Source organism: Scophthalmus maximus, chromosome 8, assembly GCF_022379125.1.
Source record: "Scophthalmus maximus strain ysfricsl-2021 chromosome 8, ASM2237912v1, whole genome shotgun sequence".
In the NCBI taxonomy this organism is placed as follows: Eukaryota; Metazoa; Chordata; class Actinopteri; order Pleuronectiformes; family Scophthalmidae; genus Scophthalmus; species Scophthalmus maximus.
The window spans coordinates 18,533,847-18,557,558 of record NC_061522.1 but is presented as its reverse complement, the minus strand read 5'-3'; the positions used below and the strand labels follow the sequence as shown (position 1 = coordinate 18,557,558).

Genomic DNA, 23,712 nt, shown 5'->3' with positions numbered 1-23,712 from the left:
ACTTCTTCTACCTCTGTGTGCACAAAGGCTGCAGGTAAAAGCATTTGCCAAAGACAAAGACACATGTCTATGTCCCCCCCATCCCTAGCTCCGATTTACACACACTGTGGAAATTAGGCCCTTGGAAAAAAAAAAAAGATAACCAAAACACACGTTTTACTGTTTATATGTTTTACACATGAAAATACTTATTTTCCTCCAATCAAAGCAGATACATCAAATTACAATTTCATCCCGAACTTGGAAATGGGTGACAGTAAACTGTTCTGTTCTAATCACGTCATTACAAAGTGATCATGTGAACCTTCGTGCTACAGGTCTGTTTTTTTTGTTGATATGTAGATAATGTAGGTGTTTTTACAAATGCTCATTTGGACTTTGTTACACAATAAAATCAAGTGATATGAACATCCAAGAGTAAAATGATATGCAATTTTTCACAACTTTTTTTGTGTACAAACCTAAAACTGAACGCTTATATACCCCACAACCTATTTACAATTTACAGCTGAGGCCAGACGTATTTGGACAATGACACCTGTCCTTTAGCTCCGTGCTTCAGGACATTAAATCTGAAATAATAAAAATGGATACTATATTTCAGCTTAAATTTAAGTAGATTTACTTCAATATAGAAAGAACTGTGCAGGAGATATAATCTTAGCACACACACAATGCTTCTTTATACTTATTTATTCATCCTGCTGCTTCTGTATGGTGCCACTTCCATAGGCAGCCGTATACCTACAAGTCATAACAGATCCACAGCCATGTTCGACTTACGAGGTGGTGGCTGTGAGTCCTTTCCACGATTTTGATAGTTTGATTATTGTTCCATCAGTCAACAGAACTTCCACATATGTTTGTGAACTGCAGCATGACCTATTCTTATTTTTGAGGATCACCAGGGGTCTCGTCTTGATCGTTCACCAGGGAACACCTGCACCTACACCCTGGTCCTGGAGAGCACTCTTCATGAGCTGTGCAGCCAGAAAGAGGTTTTTCTTCACCATGCAAAGGATTTTCTGCTCATTCACAACACTTGTGCTCGTTGTTCTATACCATTGTCGTTTTGCGATTTCCTAGTCCTGCACACACCTGCTTTTTCTTTTCGAACACAACTGTGGATTTTGACAAACTAAAAATCTTTGCTTTATAATCAATCTTTACTTCACTTCACTTCAATATTAATGTCACACGCTGAGCTCTTTTTGTGCATGAACGCACATCATGCCAAAGCTGCCCAGGAAACATGGGGGGGGGGGGCAAGCGTCTAATTTCTTTTGAACCTTTAAAATTTGGGCACCATGTGCTTATAGGGCTCTATCTCTCTCACAGTTCTTTCTGTATGGATGCAAATTTACTCGCTAATTTAAGCTGAGACTTGGCACTACTGTTCCCCATTTGATTTTTAAATTGGATGTGCTGAAGCACAGAGCCTGAAGAACACAAGGTATAATCGTCTTAATGCTTCTGGCCTTGTCTGAATATACTGTGTCTAGGCACGTCAATTGTGGTTAATACTGTAATAATACTGTGACTTTTACCCCCACATTAAATAAACACATCTAATCTTTGTGGTCAGACAATCAATTGCATTGCTTTATTGATCGACTGAACCATGTTTGATAAGGCTATTAGCATACGAGAGACCCTCACGATAATGATTACGGTATACTGTTACATTTACATTGTGGTAAGTTACACAAACGGAGACAAAACCTTTGTCCTTGAGATCAGACCATGTCCGCACCTCCGGCTCTCAGCTGGATTTGACCGACGTTGATGATCTGGTTCATAAGGCAGTACAGAAATGAATCAGATGGAGCTGGTGATCCAGTGAGGCCTTCATCCCGTGGTGAACACAGAGCGGAGAGAGAGACGAGGACGCCTCCATCCGTCGGGCCGCCACACCCAGAGAAAATGCCACCATCTCTCGTGCCGTCCCACTCAGCACTGTTCCTCCCCTAAAGACGCTGCGATGTCACTCAGGTCCAGCGAGTCCGCAGGTATGGGAGTTCTCCTGCCGCTTTTCAGCGACTGGCTCGAATACACCTCCACGGATTTGGAGATGGAGTGCACGGAGCGCTCTCGGAAATACCCGAAAGCCTCCCTGGCGTGCTCCTCCCGGATGCTCTGCTCGAAGGTCTTGCGTTTGTGCCGGAACTCGATGACGGTCTTGGTGTACGAGTTGAGCGTGGTGACCGACGCGCCCATACAGCAGGTGAAGGACGCCCAGGCCATGCTGATATGAAACAGAGGGAGTCAAAAAAAAAATTGGGCAAATCAGCACATGCTGGCATTTTCCTCTCAGTATTTTGACACGGTAATTGGTGGGATTAGTGTCAATCGCTTTAAGTCCCCCCCCCCCCCCCACATGCCACATGTGAGATCAGTCAATCAGATTATCGTGTACTCCTCACTCAGGTTGGTCAATGCCAACAAAAGGTCAAGAATTGTTTAGCCTCAAAGATGAATTTTCCGCATACTGAGCATATTGTGAAGGAGCGAAAATATCATCCCCTTATGCAATTCCAATCACGCCTGTATTGGGGCTTTGGACACCAAAGCCTAATCCTGCCACAACATGGGAGCTTTGGGCTTTTCTCATTAGAGACAGCGATGCCGGGGGAGAGGTGAGAGCAGAGCTGCAAGCGACTATTTGGGGCTGCTACGTGCAGAACGGAATTCCCCGTCTGGTTGAGTTGAACCCTTTATTAACACAGCTCTCTCTCAACGCAACGCACAGTCGACCCGAATCGCTTCATTCGACTTTCCTGAACAAAAGCGCAGCGAGTATGAGGTTTGTGGTCTGTCATACCAGAAGGACCAGCCGTAGTCCCAGTTGTAGGGCCTCCAGTCCGGTGGGCCGAGGCTGACGGTGACCTGGAAAACCTGAGTGTACATCACATGGGCCACCATACCGAGAAGACCTGAAATCACAGAGACGGTGTATGGTCGGTGAGTCTACCGCGTGACATGCGGTTCTAAAACAGAACATGCACGGGGGGGTCTGCGGAACTAGGCAGATTTATTTCCACGAGCCAACAAACGGAAATATTGCGACCCCCGGTCCCTACAGTACTAAATCCCCATTCAAATTGTTTTACGCTTGTTCATTCTTAAATGTTCTGAGCTTTTTTGGTTGGATAAGATATATCAAACACACGTCATCCTTGATTCCACCGGAGCTCCCTGTGCTCTCGTCTCATCTGCCACGGAGAGAAACTAATCACGTTCCTTTGCCCTGTGACCTGTCGCCATGACTCACTCTGCTAGCAATTATTTTAAAATTTTGAATAACGTGGTTTGGATAAAGTCTCTGCTGAAGAACTGGCCCCTTGGTTTGAGACAGAAAGACAATTTTTCAGTGAGAACACACTTCATCTTCCTCCAAACCAACCTGAAAATCAAATGAGGTCACTTTTGTTATCTGCTCCCTTCTTATCGCGGGGTGGAATGTAATATGTTGTGCCCTATATTAAACCACATGACCAGCCATTGACAATAAAACCACTATAATAACTATATATAGTGTGTTACAGGCAATAAAATTAAAAAAAAAAACGCTCACAGACGTTAACGGCAAATGAACGGGAGAGTACCTGAGAGCACGGTGAAGACGGCGGCGAAGGCATTGAGCTTGAGTCCGTCGATGACGTTGCTGGAGTGGACCAGCTCTAAACACATGAGGCTGAAGCCGACCACCAGCAGAACGATGTACAGCATCTCAGACACCAGTGACAGCCACAGCATCCCTGCGACACAGCGGCAGCGCATCGAATCGAACGTAAACACGGTGTTACAATTTTTAATTCATGGTGTGATATAACTATATATTTTTTTTTTAATAAAATTTAAAAAAAAAGGCACAGATGTGTTTTCTCTGACATCTCAGGAGGCTGCATCGCAGCTGAGCTCTCTCAGTCTCCTCCAACTGCCTCATTCAGCATCAAGCCAAAACCTAATCTGGCTCCGCAAAAATAGCTCTGCCTCTCCCGAACCCCCTTGTTATTCAGATCGGCGGGAAGCGAGCATTTCCCAAAGGACGTGTGTCAACGCAGCTGAAAAAACCTCAAACTGTGTCCCCGTTGCTTCGTGTGGAAGGGATCATTCCCGAACTCAAAGTGGAGTTCTCGCCGATTCCCGAAATTCCGAGAAGTCACCGACTAAAAGCTGACGCTGAGAGAAGATGCTCACGACAGCCCTGTGCATCCCAGCTACGGTCCTGCACAGCTCAGGGGGGAACGGGGGGGGACTTCAGACTAGGTGTGCTTTTGCTTGGCGTTTGATATCATGACTTCATCAAAAGGAGAAATGAGTCCAAAAAATGGCGACGGTATTTCAGTTTTATTGTTAAATAACCATTTTGTAGACTGGAGATCTAGAAAGGTGCTTTGAGCCACTACACAGAGTCGTGCTCGAAGGCGACTTTCTTGCTCCTATTTCAAACTGAGGCCACAAAAGACTGACAAAACATTCAGAGAGTGGTTTGCAGTGTTTTGTATTTTCTGTTAAAATGAATGTGTAGATCCCATAATTGCGGGGAAAGGCCTTATTTCTAAGCTCAACATCAAATTCTGCTACACGGATATCGTAGGCCAGACCTCGCGGCGATGAGCGGACGGACACTCACCTTTTTCCGACGCAGGTGCCAAATCGATGAAACTTCGGCATCTCTCACCTGCGGCGCAAAAAAAAAAAACAACACACCACACAATATTGTCACGACTTAGCGCAGCACTTAAGAGCAGCGGCTTCTTCAGCCAGCACTTTATGTGGAGTTCTCCGCGCGCCGCTCGTCAGGCAAATAAGTGAGCCGGGTTTTTTTGGCAGAAAGGCTCAGAGGAGGGGAACTGCGAGAAGGTCAAAAGGTCAGAGTGTGGACCGGTCAGGGATTAACAAACAAAATTGAATAGAGAAATGCTCTTAGTGCCGACACGGGCTGCGGTCCAAAGTCCTAATCTGTGTCTCTTTGCCCAAGTTTCTAGTCCAGGTGTGTTTCACAGGGGCTGTTCAGACAGAGCACGACCTCCTACACGGCGAAGCCACGCAGTGACATTGAATCCAGAGGTCATACGTTAAAAAAAAAAGAAATACAGGGTGTCATAAACATGTGTTGGTTTTTTTTTGGGGGGGGGGGGGGGGGGGGGCTTTTGATTCAGTGTGAGCAGATGGTGAGCTGGCAAGGCCGCTCAACATCTGCTTCTTGACCTAGTGATTTGCATGCGCATACGATGGAACGGAGATATTCTGTGAAACAGCAACAGCACTGCGGTGAACACTCACCCAGCCTGTGGTCATTTTTACAAACAGGTTATGCAAACGTGACCCTTGACAGCGCACGCTGCCGCAGATGATGTGATGCCGCACCCCCCCGTCATCTGTCAGGAGGAGCGCGCCGCTGGATTGGTCGCATGTGGAACACTCTAATCAGGTAGAAGGAGGGTGGCAACAGCTGTTTTGAGGAAAAACTCATCAAGGCCCATGTTACATAATCCTTATTAACTCAAGCTGCCCCCCCCCCCCCTCCATCGTACAGCCACTTGATGAGATAAACATGTGCTAGCAATTCCTTCCTGACTAATCTCAGCGTGTGTGGTTCATTTCTATCCTCGGACGTTGCGAACATATGAGTTATTAGCATTAGAGATATAGTCTCCTATCAGACCCTGGACTAATTTCCCGGTCGAGTCGCAGCGAAGCAGCCAGAGAGGACAAATCTGACCTGATCCGACCTTTGACCTGAACTTTGACGCACTATAACGTTCGCGACTCGCCTCCCCCCACTTGACTCCCTTGCAATTAAATCTTAACTCCAATGTGATCGAATCCATTTTCCGTTTCATGCCAGATAAAACCAGATAAAAGCAAAGTTATCTGGATATAAGTACAGGCCTGGTATTAATGTAGGGTGATCGTCCTGAAATTATCACGACACTGAATATCTCAAAAAGAGCGACGAAGCTCCGTCTCCAGTGTTCCACTATGACCAATGAGGGAGGAGCAGATTTGAAGAGGCGAACGTTTGTTTGTTTGTTATGGCTTATGTTATATGTATTTTTTTAAGTGTCTCACTGGTCATGTAGACTCAGACAGTAGCGGAAGTGAAGTGCAATGAATATGAGGAGCACCTTTGAAACAAAACGAAACAAAGTAATAGCCCCAAATAGTTGCATAAGCTTTTTTTAAACTTAAAGCACCAATAAAACATCAATTGAAATATTATAATTTTTTCAGAGCTATTGAAACAGACTCTTAGATAGTTTTTTTTCTACATTTTGTGTTACTGAAAACTGCTGCTGTAACACCCGCATTTCACAGATTGGGATCTATAAAGTATCTATCTATCTGTTTATCTATCTATCTATCTGTCTGTCTGTCTATATATCTATCTATCTTTCTATCTGTCTGTCTGTCTATCTATATATCTGTCTGTCTGTCTATCTATCTATCTGTCTGTCTGTCTATATATCTATCTATCTTTCTATCTGTCTGTCTGTCTATCTTTCTGTCTGTCTATCTATATATCTGTCTGTCTGTCTGTCTGTCTGTCTGTCTGTCTATCTATCTATCTATCTATCTATCTATCTATCTATCTATCTATCTGTCTGTCTGTCTGTCTGTCTGTCTATCTATCTATTTATCTATCTATCTTTCTATCTGTCTGTCTGTCTGTCTGTCTGTCTATCTATATATCTGTCTGTCTGTCTACCTATCTATCTATCTATCTATTTATCTATCTATCTTTCTATCTGTCTGTCTGTCTATCTATATATCTGTCTGTCTGTCTATCTATCTATCTGTCTGTCTGTCTATATATCTATCTATCTTTCTATCTGTCTGTCTGTCTATCTTTCTGTCTGTCTATCTATATATCTGTCTGTCTGTCTGTCTATATATCTGTCTGTCTGTCTGTCTATCTATCTATCTATCTATCTATCTATCTATCTATCTATCTATCTATCTATCTATCTATCTTTCTATCTGTCTGTCTGTCTATCTATCTATTTATCTATCTATCTTTCTATCTGTCTGTCTGTCTGTCTGTCTGTCTATCTATATATCTGTCTGTCTGTCTACCTATCTATCTATCTATCTATTTATCTATCTATCTTTCTATCTGTCTGTCTGTCTGTCTGTCTGTCTATCTATCTATCTATCTATCTTTCTGTCTGTCTGTCTGTCTGTCTGTCTGTCTGTCTGTCTATCTATCTATCCATCCCTCCTATTACTGACGTAAAAGTTGATTAAATGTTACCTCAATCAGCGCTTTAAATCATTGCAGCTGAGATATGAAAGCATCATACATCACACACACACACCTCCTCCCCTTACTTTCGTCGTGGATGTTCTCCTCGCAGGAGAACCAGATGCCGGTGTGGAACTGTCGGAACAGGAAGCGGTCGTCCCCGGTCTCCCAGCTGTACACCACCTTGTTGGGGTCTGTCTCGTTCACGCCGTAGTCGATGCACTGGTGCGTGCGCAGCTTGCTGCACTTGGGCTTGGGCACCCGCTGGGTCCCCACGCACCAGTAGGTCGTGATGAACGCGGTGATGGAGAAGAGCAGGGCGAAGAAGTTCAGGCTCACCGACAGGAGGGTCCTGCACCTGCGGCTCGTCCTCATGGTCCGCGGCGGCGGGGGCGCGTCGGCGGCGGCGGAGGCGCGCGCACGACCCCAAAGTTCATGGGCGCGAGGCGGAGCGAGCGCGCGGCTCCCGGCCGACTCCCGAACGCGCCAGGTGAGGTGCGGCTCCCATCGGGCCCCCGGGCCGTGTCCGAGTGTCTCCGGTGACGCGCGGGGACACTCTGAGCTCAGCCCTGTGCCAAAGTGTCACATTCCCTTCAGTAGACGCGTTTCCAGCCTGTGGGACGTCACGTTGTCAACGGATTTGACTCTCTCTCTCTCTCTCTCTCTCTCTCTCTCCCTCTCTCTCTCTCCCTCCCTCCCTCCATCGCCATACAAACAAGTTATCAGCCACAGTGGTTATCAGCTCGTGTGGATGAAACACTTACATATATGAAATAACACACAAGTGAGACCTAAACCACAAAATATATGTCTTCAGCCTTCAGACTTTGCTGCGTAATTTCGGAATTCCCAAAGAAAACAACAACAGCTCAATGGATGCTCAAATGAAATCAAATGGCTATTCAATCAAGTACATGTAGGACAATTGTCTTAAAGTCGCAGAAACCACAAGAAACCGATTAAATGAAGTAGCAGGTTATCTTTTATCTGTTGCCTCTTTAAAGCTACAGTGTGTAGTATATTAGAAAAAAGGTATTCACAGAAATTGGATATATTGCCCATAACTATGTGTTCATAATCACCTGCAACAAAGAATCAATGTTTTTTCGTCAACTTTGAATGATTTAAATATAGTAACATTAGGGGGACCCGAGAATACTCCCATTCGCGTTGAATAACCAGCGCTGTGGGAAACCGGAAATGGAATTAGCGGTGCGACACCATAAAGTGTCCCCCGTCAGATGCTCAGTTGGTTGCAGTTTGCTACTTTACCACCAGATGCCGCCAGAAAAATAAAAAAAATGACACACTGGGGCTTTAAATAACTAGTATAGTCAACAACATGGGGTCTTGGCTCAAATGTCAATGTCCCTTTGAGGAATAATGATCTGGGCCTGTCATGAATAATTCATACATATTGAAACCGTGAATTAACCCTAATTATTCCTATTAAACGTGTAAAGTTATCATTTCCGACTTGGATTTTGACTTGATCCAACGTTATTCTGAATGTCCAAATTTGATCTGGAAAAAAAAATGCATGTTCATCAGCCAGAAAAAGAAATAAAATTAAATCAAATAGTCAGTTGTTCCTTGTTCAATTCCAAACAGCTGCTGTGGTTTCTTCCCCGTCAGTGCTCTCCTTCATTTCTGAGAGTTTTTTTCCTGTTTTTCGGAGAAGCTGACGCGCATTATCGCGCTCAGGGGGAGGTCATGGAGCGGATGATGAGCCTTCTGCCGCCCTCCTCACCAGGCCGACGGTGGCCCGTTGAGCTCGGCTCGCTGACGACTCCGCAGTCTGCGGCGGACGCCTTCTGTTCTGAGCCGTGCCGACTGAGAGGCACAGGCACGTCACCGACGTTGGAATTTCAAAGATGTTTTCCCATGAGTACAGCGATTCTGCGCGCGAGACTGAGCAGTCAGCTAAAAATATGAATCATTTGAGCCTCTTGGGGAAACGGGTGTTTACAACCCAGGAGTAAATGAGGCCAGATAGGCATGACATCTCTGTTACCTCAGCAGATCGCCTTCATCTTCCGCCCCCCCCCCCCCCCCCCCCCCGGAAGGCTTAGTCGCACTTCCACATGACTCTGGAAAAACGGACAAATCAGGCCAGGGCTCGCCACCGAAATGTCTCAAGCGCCGTTGAACGAGCTGATGGTGAGACTGCAGGTAATCATCACCTCGGCAGGGTGTCGTACGTAAAGACGATCAAGTGAGAGGAACGTGTGCTGCTGCAATTACGGTAGGACTACATCCACTTGGAATATCATGTTCTGCCACAGACTATATTTATTAAAAGAAATGGACGTAGTCACTGGGTCTGGAAAGTGACACCAATGTGGAAGGGCCTGAAACCTGTTTTCTCTGGAATGACCAGCAGGGGTCGACTCTGCCGGTTTGCGAAAAGAAGTCTGTGGAAAAAACGACTCGACTTCTCACTTGATTAATAGCGTCAGTAAATATGATCTTGAGGAGTTCGTGGTCTCGATCTCTTGTTTCTCAAACGCAGCGCGATGTTCATTTTGTCACTTATGGTCCCATTTAGATCAGAATGGAGGATAAAAAGCGCTGTGCGCAATTCGGGGCGTGGATTCAAAAAAGTCCTCCGTGACCTCAAATCGCCCAGTGTTGCCAACAGCTGACAAGAGTCTTACAGAATATCGCCAGCATATTGGAAGTCAGAACACTTGGCCGGAGTTGGGTAAACACTGCTAATGACGTCCGTGTGGATGGTGATAGGCTGCGGCCTGAGTCCGTGGCAATGACAAGAAGTTAATCCCTGCTCTCAAGTTAACACATCTTCAGTCCTCATGCAGATGCGTGGGGAGCGGACGCTCAAGGAACAACATATCAATGTTTCATTTTCACTCATCTCCTGTATATGAAAATGTTTACAGGCCTGCCTGTGCATTTGACCCGGCGACTACAGTTGGCTCCAAACGCAACGGTCAGGATGCGTCTTGAAAATTAACACTGAGAGCGCAAATGACCTCTATGCTTATCTCACCATTGTCTGCCTGTCTACAATTATTAGTGTTAGGGGGCTCAGGGTTGAGGTTAGGATTAGGGTTAGGTTAAGCAACTGTTGACTTTTCGAGCCATATCAACTCAAAAGCTATGCGTTGATACAGATATACAACTGATTTTGAGTCTGCTTTTGCAACCATACTGTATGATCGATCATAACTTGGTATCCATCAGTTTCAACAGCTCGACATTATTGCACCTTTTGCACACATTTCCAACGTACAGGACACTGTGGCCACAGTTCGGAAGACGTTACACACACCAGTCTTGCTCTAAAAGATTGAATTCGCTAATACGTGTTCCTCACAGGCACCAAAAACATATTTTCTTTACAATGTAATCATATTTACTGCTTTTTTTTATTCCTGTTGCGTTTTGTATGCTTGTTTCCTTTACCACGTTCGATGTCTGCGTTCAGATCTATTATCTATTCAGATTATTTTTTTATAGGAGGATTAAAGCACTTTGAGATTGCTTTTAGCAATGAAAAGTGCTTTATAAATGAAATGTATTATCATTATTATTATTATTATTATAAGAGGAAGGTCCTGTGGACATGTATTTTTAATATACATTCAAAACGTTGGTTTTAGGCCCCTATAATCTTAATCAGTGAGATGGACAGTATGTATAATCAGACTACAGTATTGTGTCATAGACCAGTCACTCCATGCTATGGCATATTCCATATAGAATTCTTACATAAGTTATCCGGGGACAGAAGCCAGAATGGATTTTTTTCTGGCCGCTGGACTCGACCTGATCTGTGAGGATTTGATGGGAGATAATAAGACGACACGTTTCCTTCCAGCTTTGCCTAAGCCTGGGAATCACATGGACGTGAGCATCATGAATGGTCACTGAAGAAAGGACAACAAAAAGTGGGTTGAACAAAAAAAATATTTTGAACGTATCAAACAAACACACAACTGCGGCTATTACGTGCATCGACACGGCCAAGCATATAGCCCCACAGATTAAATTGAGAAAAAAAAAAAAGATTGTTTTCCCTTTAAGGGATTATTTCATATCCATGTACACTATGGCCTCAAATCGTGCAACTACACCACTTTTCGCCAACAAAATGTGTGGATCAAAAAGGAGCTTTTGTGCTATTGTGCAAGAGTATCCATGTCAGAAGAGATTAAGAACCGTTGCGTTGCATCTTTTTTTATTTGGCCTTGAATACCTTTGGAGCATATGTGGCTTGCAGAGTGCAACATTGTGAGGCCTAAGCCCCTGATAGACACCGACTTCATTTGTATTTCAGCGGCAACTTCCGCTTAAAGCTGCTAAGAGTAGAATTTGCCTCCAAACAGATAGCCCGTACGGATTAGTTCTTCATAATCTGCCATTCACTGATCCTCGAAATCATACTGTCTGGGCGCTCTGGAATCAGCTTACAGTGACCGTAGATGGTGTGCGAGTGGATTTTATGATTGGGATTGTGTGGGCTTTATGTAAAGAAGCGACGAATGAGGAAAAAGACAATTGTTTAGGGAGAGCGCCGCTTCCAATCTGCACAGAGGACATGTCACCTACTGTCGTAGCGACATGGCGTCTGCCCGTCTCGCACACACTGGCACGAAAATCATTTGAACCTGCCACACGAGACAGTGAGACTAGGGCCCTTCTGCCTGGTGGCTCAAGTGAGCATCGCCGGTAAACTCTGACTTCCATGTGGGAATCCCACTTATTTCGTTTTAGCAAAAACGGATGGATCCAAATGTACATAAAATCAAATGTAGTGTTAATGGGACACGTGAGGTCAGACGACACAGACAGAAGGTGTTTTCAGTTTTCTTTATGTGGATAGCATTAGGAATCCAGACAGGATTTCAATCAGACAACTGTCTTATTAATACAGTCCTACAGCATATTAAAGTTTGATTACAAAGACACTTGGGCAGCAGTCATCCAGATGGTGAGGGGACTAAACTACAGATCTAAAAATAAATGTCAAGTGTTCGTCATTGAAAGCAGAGTCGGTCTCCATTCAGCCAACATGATTGACTTCCATGTCTCAGAACAGCGACACTCATTACTCACAGGGTCTTTTTCTCGTTAAACATTCAAGGTATAAGACATGAGGATTTTTTTCTTCGTCGCAGCAGTGATTAACAAGCCGTCAGTGCGTAGACCGATACGCTCTGTGTGTGTGTGTGAACACTTCTCATCCAGCATTAAAAGGTACCATTATAATTTATTAATGAGAAAAGATGTCATCTTTAGCTATAGACAAAGCAAACACGTATAAGCGTCTTATTCAACAGCACCTTCAGCCAAGTCTGATGCAGCAGATACACGTTTGAGGACAAACAAACAAAAAGAAAACATAAAAATTGTTCCAATCATTCTGCATGTCAGAGGTGATATCAAATATAAAATAGAAAGACTTTGATATTGCTTTCGTTATGACAGCTTGGTGCGGGAGCGTTGGAGCCGTCTCTTATAAATAACACGTTTAAGGAAACGAGTCGAAGTTTTTCTTATGAGGAATGTGCTATCTTCTACCTTCTTCTGTCCCTTCTGCATCATGGAAATGTTACATGACTCAAGAAAGTACACTGTAAAAAGTCAAACAAACACACACACACACACACACACACACACAACAGACTCTGGGTTTGGCTCCTTTTACAAAAAACAGGGGAAATGTTGATGGATCCCAATATCAGAAGAGGAATGTCGTACCACTCCTGTTTCTTCGTGGTGGAACAGAGACGCCTATGCAGAGCTGGAAACAGCCAGCTTTTTCAAGTGGTCCATGAAGACCTGCAAGCTGACGTCGTCAGTGAGGATTGGGGCTCCGGTCTCCTGTGGGTGCAAAAAAAACCAGCAACGTTGTTGAACGATTTACTCACTTCACAAACATCCTATCATCACTAACATGGTTATTATTGCTAAGGTTTGCTCATGTAAAACCTCTTAATAATCTCACTTTAAGACTGTCAGAGATGTGTCTGCAGAGAAGGATATGGTTCAACTCTTCCTCGACTCAGCCGATAAGAAAATAATGCTTTTGTCTTTTTTTTTTCCAATCTTCCCCATTTAGAGTCAAAGGTTAGCTAATCCAAGACCTGTGTTTGCTGACAGTTTGACTTTAAATCTTCCAGGTTCTCAGTAGGGCTATGGCTGGTGCTATTACAATAACACTGTCGAACAGTACTGCTTCACCATAAAAACAAGGCATTGAAGATGAATATATATATATATATATACATATATATACATATTCTCAGACCACTGAAGTGGTACGATGATAACCTGATTATATTCAGATAATCCGGAGGAAATGTTGACCCTTTACATATTTAATGCAGTCTTGCATTTAGTGAACACAAATACATTCATAATTCATATGCCATTATCTCTTTGGGTGAAGAATACTACCTCTTAAAGACAGAGCGCTATATAAAAACAGTGAGATGTAGCTGTACTGTACCTGTCCCCAGGCGTAGAGGTTGTTGTGGGTCTGTGATGGGTTGACCTTGGAGAGCAGGAAGCGAGCCTGCGAGCCTCCGTGCTCTGTGTCGATGTAGCGCGGCATGGGGAACCGCGTCTGCAGGATCTCCTGCGCGTCATCCAGAGGAGCCTGCAGCAGCTGTTTGAAGTTCTCATACTCGGCCATCTCCTGGTAGCCCGCCTTTCGCCACTGGGCTATGGTCTAAAAATGAAGAGGAAGGTACAGCAATTAAGAACGACTGCTGAAATCTAAACAAATGCACGCATTTGTAGTCAGGGGTCTGCCGTCTCACCTCTCCGTGGTAGATAACAAGCTGGAAGAAAGTGTCCATCAGTAGGATTCGATCAGGCAGGATACTGCTGCTGTCCAAGAGCACAGGCTGTGGAGGAAAAACACATCCAGAAAACAGTTTAGAAAAATCCAAGCACCAAAAACTAATTCATGTGGAGATATTGAGAGGAAGCTTCTAGGAAAGGAGAGCAACGCAGATTAAAAAAATGGTGTGGAGGGTGTGAGGCTGACCTCTGGTGGTCCGTGGAAGGAGTATGAGTAGAGGATGGGCTGGATCATGATCAGGGACTGGGTGAGGTCCTGCCTGACAAAGTGGTGCCTGTAGTAAGACGACTCATCTGGGCTGTTGTTGAACACCTGCAGGAAGGGCGACCGCCGCAGGTGGAACATAAACTGTGGGAGGATGAGAGAGGGATAAGAGCAAAGTTATCAACATGAACATGAGTTTTTTTTTAATTATTTTTTTAATAATGCAAATCAATTAAAATGTGGGGACTGTGTTATGATTACAGTGTATTAAGACACATTTAAATCGGATTGATAAGTGGTAATGTCTTTTCCACTGGGAGGCAGGTTTACCTGGGGGTAGAGGGACAGAGACTCTGACAGTTTGAAGGATGAAGGATCGTCTTTATTGAACTGGCCGAACTTTTGACACTGCAACCAAAAGGGAGACAAAGCATTGTTTATACACTGAACAGACCAGATGCATTATTAAATACGCATTACATAACCTGGCACACCACACAGCAATAACACAACAGAACAACTATTTATATCGCACAATTCTAACAATGCAAACTATGCACTGCTCATCACAAAGCGATGAAGGAGTAGACTGCGTGTGGGAGTGTCACTCACCAGGCGGATGAGCTGCCTGTCGAGCCAACGCAGGACGTCCGGCCCCTCCTCCGACTCGGCTCTGAAGACGCCCAGACGAGCCATGAGCACGGCGGCCGCTTCCTGGTCGAACGACGACTCGATGTGCTGAATCTGGGACTGTGCATCTGCCCAGCTAGGGTAGGGACAGAAGAACAGGAGAAAGAGAGAGAGAGAGAGAGATGGAGAGAGAGAGAGAGAGAGAGAGAGAGGAAGGGCGGAAGGAAGGAAGGGAGGGAGGCAGAGGCAGGTGAGCATGAGTGTAGTGTGAATGACGCACATGCACACAGGTGTCGTCAAACAGGAATGTAAACATACTTTTGGACGAGGCCAATATTGATTCTAGATGTCACTTTCTTGACTTGAGCTTCATTGTTACACTAACAGATGATGCACATCTTAAAATAGAGTTAGTATATCTTTTTAGGTGTCATATAAAGTCAACAAAGTTATATATTTTTATATATTTTTATGATTTGAAGTTTATGGCAAATCTAAAATATTAAGACGCAATGACATTTCTTTGTCATAAAGGTTTGATAACGACATCTTAGGAATCATTGACAGTATATATCAGCCAATGCATCGCTATCGAAAATCTTGTACTCCCTAATATCGATATAAAACCTGTATCGGTCGGGCTCTACTACTACTACTCATAATAAAATGCCAGTTTGACAAAGTATGTTTTAGGTACAGTCTTGCCTGTCATAAATTGCTTAATACTATCTATACCCTAATAAAACTAGAGTCTTACTTCCTAGCAATGGTGGTGACCCGTATCCTTTTCTGGGTGTTGGAGTGCTGGTACTGGGTTACAAACTGGACTGCCCCTCGGCCACCCTGGGGGACTGGTGCGTTGTGCTAAACACAAACACACAAAACAGTGGAGAAAGTAAGAAATACAGTTGACAATCATTCATCTATTGTATGAGCCAAACAAAGTGGTTTAAATCCACAAAGCTTTTATCACAATTATTCACTCGTTTAATGTGATTAGTGACTGTACTTTCATCAGCCTACTGTAATCCCGTCAACTCAAAAGTTAAGGTTAAAGCCTTTACCTGATTCACCACTTCAAAATAAATGCCCAAAGTGGTGGAAGGGGTGAGACTGCACACTTTCCACTGGCTCGTGCCACCGATGCCCATCTCCTACACAGAACAGAGAACGTATTGTGATCAGATTACCAAGTGTCAGCACAAAGACTCTGAATGTCTCCGTTTTTATCAGAGGCAGTGACTCACATTCTCTGAAACGCAGGAACCTTTGGAGTTGAGTGAAACACACGGCCCAATGGTCCCGCAAACCTTCAGCTCCCTGGACGTCTGAAAAAACAAAAAAAAGGACAAGACAATGAATTCAACGGCTACAACAGCATCACCTCAAAAGCTCAACTACCGTGAGTGATGACTTAAACTGCTTCTTTACCTTGACTTCCAGGACGCCTCCAAAGGCCATGCGGAAGTCTCCGTTGTAGTCTTTACTGAAGACTCTCTGGAAGGTCTGCTTGAACAGGGAAGTGTTGAAGGAGTCTCCCATCACAATGTGGCCCCTGATGACAAAGCACAGCAGGCGATTAGAAAGCCAAATGACACTTAGCAACACACACAAACAATTGCACACCCTCGACCAATTAAGCGGTAACGGGTGACGCACCCAGTGAGATTAGATAAACACTTCATCTCCAGCAGTCCAGTCTGGTCCAGGGCACAAGCATAGATGTCGATGTTGTGGCCGTTGACTGCAGAGCGGTTGGCCAGGGCTTCGTAATACTGTGTGACACAAGGTATGAAACAACTTAATGTCAGGTGGATATTCGGTGGGAAAAAGACTTTGTGATAACAACAGGAAACCCAGGCACACGATTTTTCACCTTGGTGGCTTTCTTCAGGTGACGGGCGTTGTCCTTCTGAATGTCGTGCCAGGAGCGGATGGGGGTTTTCAGCTCGTCGCCCACCACCATGCCTGGGCCCTGGGTGGGGGGCCCGCCGATAAACAGCATCACACGAGCCCCTGTGTTGGGGAACGTACCCTGTGGGTGAGCGGAAGGAAATGGAAATTGGTTTCAGTTAAGGGGATGCACAACTGTACCTGTTCTGAAATTACACAAAGCAGTTATACTGTGACTAACTGCCAACTAAAATATACTGTATGCACCTGATATGGATACTAACTCCAATGATCCAATGTTTCACATCTTTACTGCTAAAAAACTGGTGCTTTCATTGGTAAGAATCATCCATCAATGAGTTCTGTCCTATAACAATTGTGCTGAATCCATGTTTTTAGGCTGAAGATAATGAGCACTTATCAACCACTGAGGGGTGTTGTTTAAGAGAACTGTATGAAATGACTTAAGATCACATGTACAAATTCAGCCTCAGTAATCGATAATGGAACATTTTCAAGGGAAGCACAAAAAAATGTGTGTTTGAACACCGAGTAAGTGTCGCATCCATAAACAAAACCTAACCATACAACAGAAATCTATTTATTTTTCATCTCAACAATGCCAGCTTTTAAAGTGAGCTAGTAAAGCTGAACTGCAGCTGAGCAGAATGTCGTGTATGGATAAAGTTTCAGCAAAGGGCAAAACTGACAGCCAACCCTTACAACAAAGTCCATAGTCCAATAAAGTGGGACAAGACACAATGACTATGCAACTAGGCCAAGCCTCCACAAAGCTGCTCAAATGGGCCTTTAATATAATGTAATATTTGATAGCAAGTTTAAGTAAACACTGATTCATTTGTAAAGGAACAAAGTCAACTCATCACAGAGAACACTTAAACACATAAGCCAGCTGATGGTGGGTAACCATCTGTTTTGTGCGGTTCTGCCTTATGTGTAAAAGACCCGTGTACCAAGTCAAATGCCCCTTGACAAATCAGAGAATCCGGAGCCAAATTTATTCTAATCAGGGCCTCGTCCTATCTGTGGAAGGAGAGTACAGCGGGGGAACGATCTGTTGCACTGGCGGTTATATAACCACGAAGATTAGCAGTTGGAGACAAGAGGATAATGATGGTGGAGGGAAAAGACAGAAGGCAAACAAAAACCAGCTTTTGAACTGACAAAGTAAACGTACTGCTCCTGCGGCAGATATTAATCGTGCGGTGTGTTTGAGCGCTTGTATGTTTATGAACGGTGACACGTGTTGTCTTGAAGAGGCTAGAGGTAACGTTACTGAGAAGCACCTCAATGACTGGCTGCTATTTCCTTTGTATCAATAGCATTTGTGCAAGATGTGCCTGTTAACTTGTATTAAATCACACATGAAAAGTACAACATAATCTACATCCACTACATGTATATTACATCATTTGTTTTTCTGTATGTAGGAGCATTGTACCTCGAGGAGGCCGACAGCAACAGTCAGAGCGACCCCAGTGGAGCGGAGGGGACGTTTGCCCTGAGGGACGGGCCAGGGATCTCTCTGAAGCTCACCCAGCAAGTCCGTCAGATTCATATCCACTCGGTGCACGGGCTGAAGGAACCTGGATATGAGAAAACACAAACAGACGTTAGCCGATGAAATTAATGACTACAGTTTAGTGACAAAGACACATGAGAAGTGTTACCAGAATTTCCCAGCTTGGAATGAATAAAGTATTTATCTATCTATCTATCTATCTATCTATCTATCTATCTATCTATCTTAGTGCTCCCCATACCTGCAAGATGCCGCAGCATCCTGAGGAGCCGCAGGTCGGCCTTGGTTTCCTGCCGCTGCCGGCTTCATTAAACCTAGCATCTCCTGAAACACACATGAAGAAGCGCACAGACACGTTAGGTTGAACAGAGAGTTTTCATTTCAGCTTCAAATTTCAAAACTTGGGACCAGATAACCCCAACGCTGATATTTTTCATATTCCTCTGATTCCTTATGCCTTTGTGCCCAGCCCACCTGGATCTGTTTGGCGGACAGGTCCTTGGTGCCCCTGAACACATAGCTCTTGGCGATCCCCTCGCAGCTGAGCTCATGAACCTGGACCATGCGTCCGAATGTGATGAGGCCCACCAGGGCGTTGGGTGGCAGCAGGCTGAGGGACATCTGCAAGGACTCCTTGAGGGCCTGAAGGTCCTCCTCTTCCAAACACGTGTCCACCACATACAGGAATATCAGGGGAGCTGGGGGTCCGCGCTGTTAAGAGGCAGGGCGGGGAAGTCACACACTGGTGATTCAGATAGGCAACATTAACAATTCATTTCATTCTTTTATTTTTGTCTGGAAAAAAAAAAGATAAGAAAAATTGAGAAGAGGATGAATTCTATTTTTCTATGTTTGCTGAATATACAGTGTTTCCTCTAGGTTTGGGCAGGCCAACCGAACATTCACCTTTGCACAGTAAAACTTGCAATCTCCAGGCATGAGGTCAGAGTGCAGACATGTAAGTAGTATTTACCTGTACTATGTACTCAATGGTGGAAAACTGAGGCATGAGTTCAGCCGGCTGGTTCACTTCTGATATGCCTGCGTAAGAGGGAGGGAACTGCAGAGACAAAGGAGAAAACTATTTTCAACAACCTATTAAAGGAATGCAACTTTTCCACATTGAGTTATTCAGGCTTATATAAATATATAAGCATGCTGTGGACGTCAGTACTTACTGGGTTCCTCTGAAAGCAGAAATTGCACGCCCATATTTTTGCTCTGAAGTCCACTTGACTGTGAAAAGAGAGATCAAAACAATTGAGGGTTTGAATCCAAGTGACAGTTGTGTTTACTGGGTTCTTATACAACACACCCAGTACTTATAATACATCAGCATTTGGAAACGCTGATGTGCTAAAAATTATTCAAACACCAAATTCAAATAGACGGTTAGAAATAAAAAAGGAAAATAATACCACAAGTACAAATAATAGCTGTTTCATGGTGTTATGCAGCTGGCAAAAAAAACCTTCCAACATACAAAGCTACATCTGTGAGCATGTTTTTCTTGTCGTTTCACTCACCACAGTGGGTTAAGCACGGCCTTGCAGTTGGCCCGGCTGCACAGAACTGGTTCGTATTGGACCGGTGGCAGGTCAGGCCTCTCCTTGAGCGGTGTGAAGAGGCAGGAGACCGGGGCCACCAGCCTGGTAGCTTCCAGGCGGCTGGAGGGCCAGAGGTTCCAGCTGAATCTCACGCCGTCCCTGTCCTCATTCTGCTGGATGAATTCCTGGTAGGTCGCCATCACCACGCTTCAGTGTAGAAAGAGCCCAATACAGGACAGATCAAGTTGTTAGCCCGGTGGAAACACTAGATGCAGTGCCGGTGACAAGCGGTGTTCTAAACTTGTACCTGCTTCTGTGTGATAATGCTTACTGCTGCTCACACTGGCTACACCTGCTCTTTATACAGGTACTCCTCTCTCCCCTCTGCTAAATTAAGACACAGATGTTCGAAAGCATGACGCACAAATGTGTCATTGGGAAACCTGACTAGCGAGTTCTGACGAGGCAACAATGCAGAGGAATCCCAGGAGTATTTATAGGCTTCACCTTTGCTGGCGTGTGTGAAACATCAATGACGCCTTTAGCAAAACGTCAGCAGGGATCCTGTTGTAGCAAAAGAATTCTGTCCTTCTTTCTCACCATTATCAGAGGAGTCGCTACAACAGCATTTCAGATAAATTACAGATTAAAAAAAAACTAATCCTGCTTTTGTCAGCAGTTAGGCATATGATGCAGTGTTAAATAAGCTCTAAACTACAGTAGGCCAGACAACTACTGATTATTTGAAACGATCTAGTAATCTACAAGTTTCTCCTAAGTTGTTCAGTCTGTAATAATGGAAGAAAATGTACTAATTGTGAGGGACATTTTACAATCTCCCAGAGCGACACTGGTCTGATAAGCAGTTCACAGTCCAAAGAAATTGAATTTACTATCACTTAACACGGAGAAAAGGCAGCAACCTCTCACAATTTAGAAGCCGTTACTATAACAATATCTGGTATAGTTTTCAGTTTCTCAAAGGAGTTTGTGATGAATTTTCTGTTAATTTAGACATTGCACGTGACAGTTTCCTGGTCTGTGAGAAAAGCAAAGGGATTTTTTTTCTTCAGAAGCTAGAAACCACACGTGCCAGGGAAAATTATTGAAACTGTAATTTGACTTTGTTGACCCCAGCATGGAATCAGAGCCAACATGATTGGTCCGTCGACAGTAATCAGTAAACATTGTGCCAACCGAGTAATCACATGCAATTCTCCAATCAAAAATAAAAATGACATTGCTACTTCTCTTCGTTTTACATCAGCAGACTACATATCTTTGGGTTGTGGGGCGATGGTCGGACAGCAAAAGCTATCTGAACACTTCACCTCCACTTTCAGAGGCCGAATGGAAAATAAAAAGGATTGCTTGTTGACGTATAGCCAGTCTTTTCTTACGTGACGTGACCTTTGACTGGACGAAACGAAGGGGTGTGGGGGTGACGTTATTGCATTTCGTGTAGGAAATGGACTCCCCCCTTTCACAGGGTTCTCGTAAAAGTATTTTGAAATGAGGCCTCTATGCACACACAGCCTGTAACAGTATTTCAATAGAGTTGTGATACCGTATTCTGCTCGCCACAGCTGTGGGCATTCTACTTGCTAGATGTGTGTTGTTTATGCCCTTCTTTGTCGACCACATGCTTGTTGATCAGTGGGTAACTGTCATGCGTTGCGCCGGCTGAATTCTTGATGATCCTTAAATGAAATCCTATCACACAAGCCCTGTTGATGCAATGATCAAGGGATCAATGGCACACACACACACACAAACGCACGCACACACACGCACGCACGCACACACACACTCCTGTGATCTGGAGGTAGTAAATCCTCTCAGAATCCCATCTTTTGAATTAGATCAGACACAGAGACCGCCAACCGGAAAGACGAGCACAATTTCTGGAGGACCCCTCGATCTTAAATCCTATCGGGTCAGGGATCGGCTGCAGTTGAAAACACACACACACACACACACACACACACACACACACACACGTATACAGAAACTGTGATGGACTTTGCATTTGTCATGCAGCTGACCTCCAACAGTCTAAACTCTGAAACCTGGACTCCGCATCCCTCCTCTGTCTACACTCCCACATGTTGCCCGGTCCGACACCCCCAAGCGATTGCTGCCACGCCACAACACACGCTGTCCCACACCGGGGCCACGGACACAGGCGACAGGCCACGTATCATCGCTGATAACGATGAGCCGGGCAGTGGCGCTCTCTCGGCGCCCGTCCTCGACAGCGTCTCTACTCTGAAATGAGTTCCGTTTGATTCGATCATTTTCGCCGGCAAACACGGTACCAACGCGCCGCCTTGTCAACGAGCGTCGCCGGTTGTCTCTGTTCGCCCCTGTCGCCCCCGGAAACCCCATCTCGAGGCTAAAACGCGACGCCGCACGGCTGCCGGCGCGCTAGCTAACGGAATGTAGCATTAGCTCACTTCCTGTCCCTCCGCGAACGACGGCGGAAAAACCCCGGCGGCCTCCTCACGAGCGAACGTCGAGTCGAGCGCTTACCTTCTGATGTGAGGTTTGCCTCGGGTGTAGACACGAACGACGGGTTGGGGGGGACGCTGTGTTCGAAACGAGCTAGAGCATTTGGAGGCGAAACGCCGACGGATGGTTGAGTGGCACAGGAGGGCGGACGGACGGTGAGGGGGGAATCACACCCTATCAGCCGGCGTCTGCACTTTACTACACTGACGTGTTACTCCAAGTTCACTCGTCTCCCATTGGCTCGCCCTTCCCCGGCGTCTCCACGCACGCTTCCGCACGCAGGACGAGGGGCACCATGGGAAATGCAGTTTTCATTATTGACTTGTCATTTTTGCTCATCTCAAGTTCTCCCAACGCGTAGGAGTGTGAAGATATGTGACGAACGCCTGTTTATTTTATGTCTTTTGACTGTTGATATAAAGTGAAGCAGGGTAAATATAGTCACTGTAGACTACGTCAAAATCCCGGGCTAATTCATCTGGATATTTCTAATTCACTACATACTGGAAATATGGCAGTTATTGTGTCAGACTTAAATTTACTTTATTGTAATCATTAATAACTTGTTTTAAATTTGCTGTCAGATGCCTCTTTTCTGTATGGCAAATAATCAAATAATAAAGGGTTTAGCTGTAATGTTTTTAATCTCAATAATTGATAATCAAACGTCAGAGCAATTAGACCATCATAATTCTGTTTTTACATACAATTTGTGTCATCATGATGTAGAATATGATGCATGTAGACGATAACGGTACTGTAATATAATATTTGGATACCTCAATCTTTACTTGCAGCCATGCTTTACCAATTAGTAATCCTGCCTCCATTAACGAACCCCCTATTGAGATCAGGATCAGCTGATCATCCACACTGCTCTATGTTGTGTATATATATATATATATATATATATATATATATATATATATATATATATATATATATATATATATATATATATATATATATATATATACAATCTCAAGGTCACATGGGCCCTGTTGCTCCATCTGACTGTATCCAAGGTGTTTGAGTTAAACTGGTTCATATAGGGGCCTTTGACAAATGTATGTCTGCGTTGCAACCACTTGACTGATACTTCTGCATACTTTAAAAAGCCCATGTTCAAGTGACCGAAAATTAAATAATTGATGATTAAGTACACTCAGTCGACTGTTTCACTTTGCAATGCGACACTGCAATGCACCTTTAAAAAGCATGGACGTTAGCCCAGTTGAGATATAAGTTACATTGAATGGGTAAACTAAGAGGAAGTAGTAGAGCAGGACGACAGGGAGCA

The 23,712-nt window shown here is 44.4% G+C and overlaps 2 protein-coding genes across 4 annotated transcripts; both read right to left on the bottom strand.

Moving 5' to 3' along the window:
- Positions 1-150: 150 nt before the first annotated feature.
- On the bottom strand, positions 151-7,892 carry LOC118312991 (germ cell-specific gene 1-like protein). Of its 2 annotated transcripts, XM_035638119.2 has the most exons (5): positions 7,339-7,890; positions 4,637-4,684; positions 3,606-3,758; positions 2,822-2,933; positions 151-2,245 (listed from the first exon to the last, which is right to left on the bottom strand). In XM_035638119.2, exons 1-5 carry the CDS (start codon positions 7,625-7,627, stop codon positions 1,951-1,953), a joined length of 897 nt encoding a protein of 298 aa, XP_035494012.1. In that variant the 5' UTR covers positions 7,628-7,890; the 3' UTR covers positions 151-1,950. The 2 variants fall into 2 exon arrangements, with proteins under 2 accessions (XP_035494012.1, XP_035494013.1); XM_035638120.2 differs by lacking the exon at positions 4,637-4,684 and having other exon boundaries at positions 7,339-7,892.
- Positions 7,893-12,071: 4,179 nt separating this feature from the next.
- On the bottom strand, positions 12,072-23,215 carry sec23b (SEC23 homolog B, coat complex II component). 2 transcript variants are annotated; one of them, XM_035638114.2, is made up of 19 exons: positions 22,434-23,215; positions 19,881-20,108; positions 19,533-19,590; positions 19,328-19,414; positions 18,829-19,065; positions 18,596-18,678; positions 18,274-18,418; positions 16,795-16,953; positions 16,578-16,693; positions 16,350-16,473; positions 16,166-16,246; positions 15,983-16,072; positions 15,676-15,782; positions 14,901-15,054; positions 14,619-14,696; positions 14,271-14,432; positions 14,041-14,127; positions 13,728-13,949; positions 12,072-13,099 (listed from the first exon to the last, which is right to left on the bottom strand). In XM_035638114.2, exons 2-19 carry the CDS (start codon positions 20,099-20,101, stop codon positions 13,010-13,012), a joined length of 2,301 nt encoding a protein of 766 aa, XP_035494007.1. In that variant the 5' UTR covers positions 20,102-20,108; positions 22,434-23,215; the 3' UTR covers positions 12,072-13,009. The 2 variants fall into 2 exon arrangements, with proteins under 2 accessions (XP_035494007.1, XP_035494006.1); XM_035638113.2 differs by lacking the exon at positions 22,434-23,215 and adding an exon at positions 21,469-21,635.
- Positions 23,216-23,712: the final 497 nt, after the last annotated feature.

Excerpts from the sequence above, each read along its gene's own strand:
- sec23b (XM_035638113.2), bottom strand. The coding sequence starts at position 21,545 with ATGTGGTCGACAAAGAAGGGCATAAACAACACACATCTAGCAAGTAGA. Across the intron at positions 16,694-16,794 it reads ACCTGAAGAAAGCCACCAAG|TATTACGAAGCCCTGGCCAA; the intron begins GTGAAAAATCGT and ends TGTGTCACACAG. Across the intron at positions 13,100-13,727 it reads ACCTCTACGCCTGGGGACAG|GAGACCGGAGCCCCAATCCT; the intron begins GTACAGTACAGC and ends TTGCACCCACAG.
- LOC118312991 (XM_035638119.2), bottom strand. The coding sequence starts at position 7,627 with ATGAGGACGAGCCGCAGGTGCAGGACCCTCCTGTCGGTGAGCCTGAAC. Across the intron at positions 3,759-4,636 it reads GGCACCTGCGTCGGAAAAAG|GGATGCTGTGGCTGTCACTG; the intron begins GTGAGTGTCCGT and ends GCTGTGTCGCAG. Across the intron at positions 2,246-2,821 it reads GACTACGGCTGGTCCTTCTG|CATGGCCTGGGCGTCCTTCA; the intron begins GTATGACAGACC and ends GTTTCATATCAG.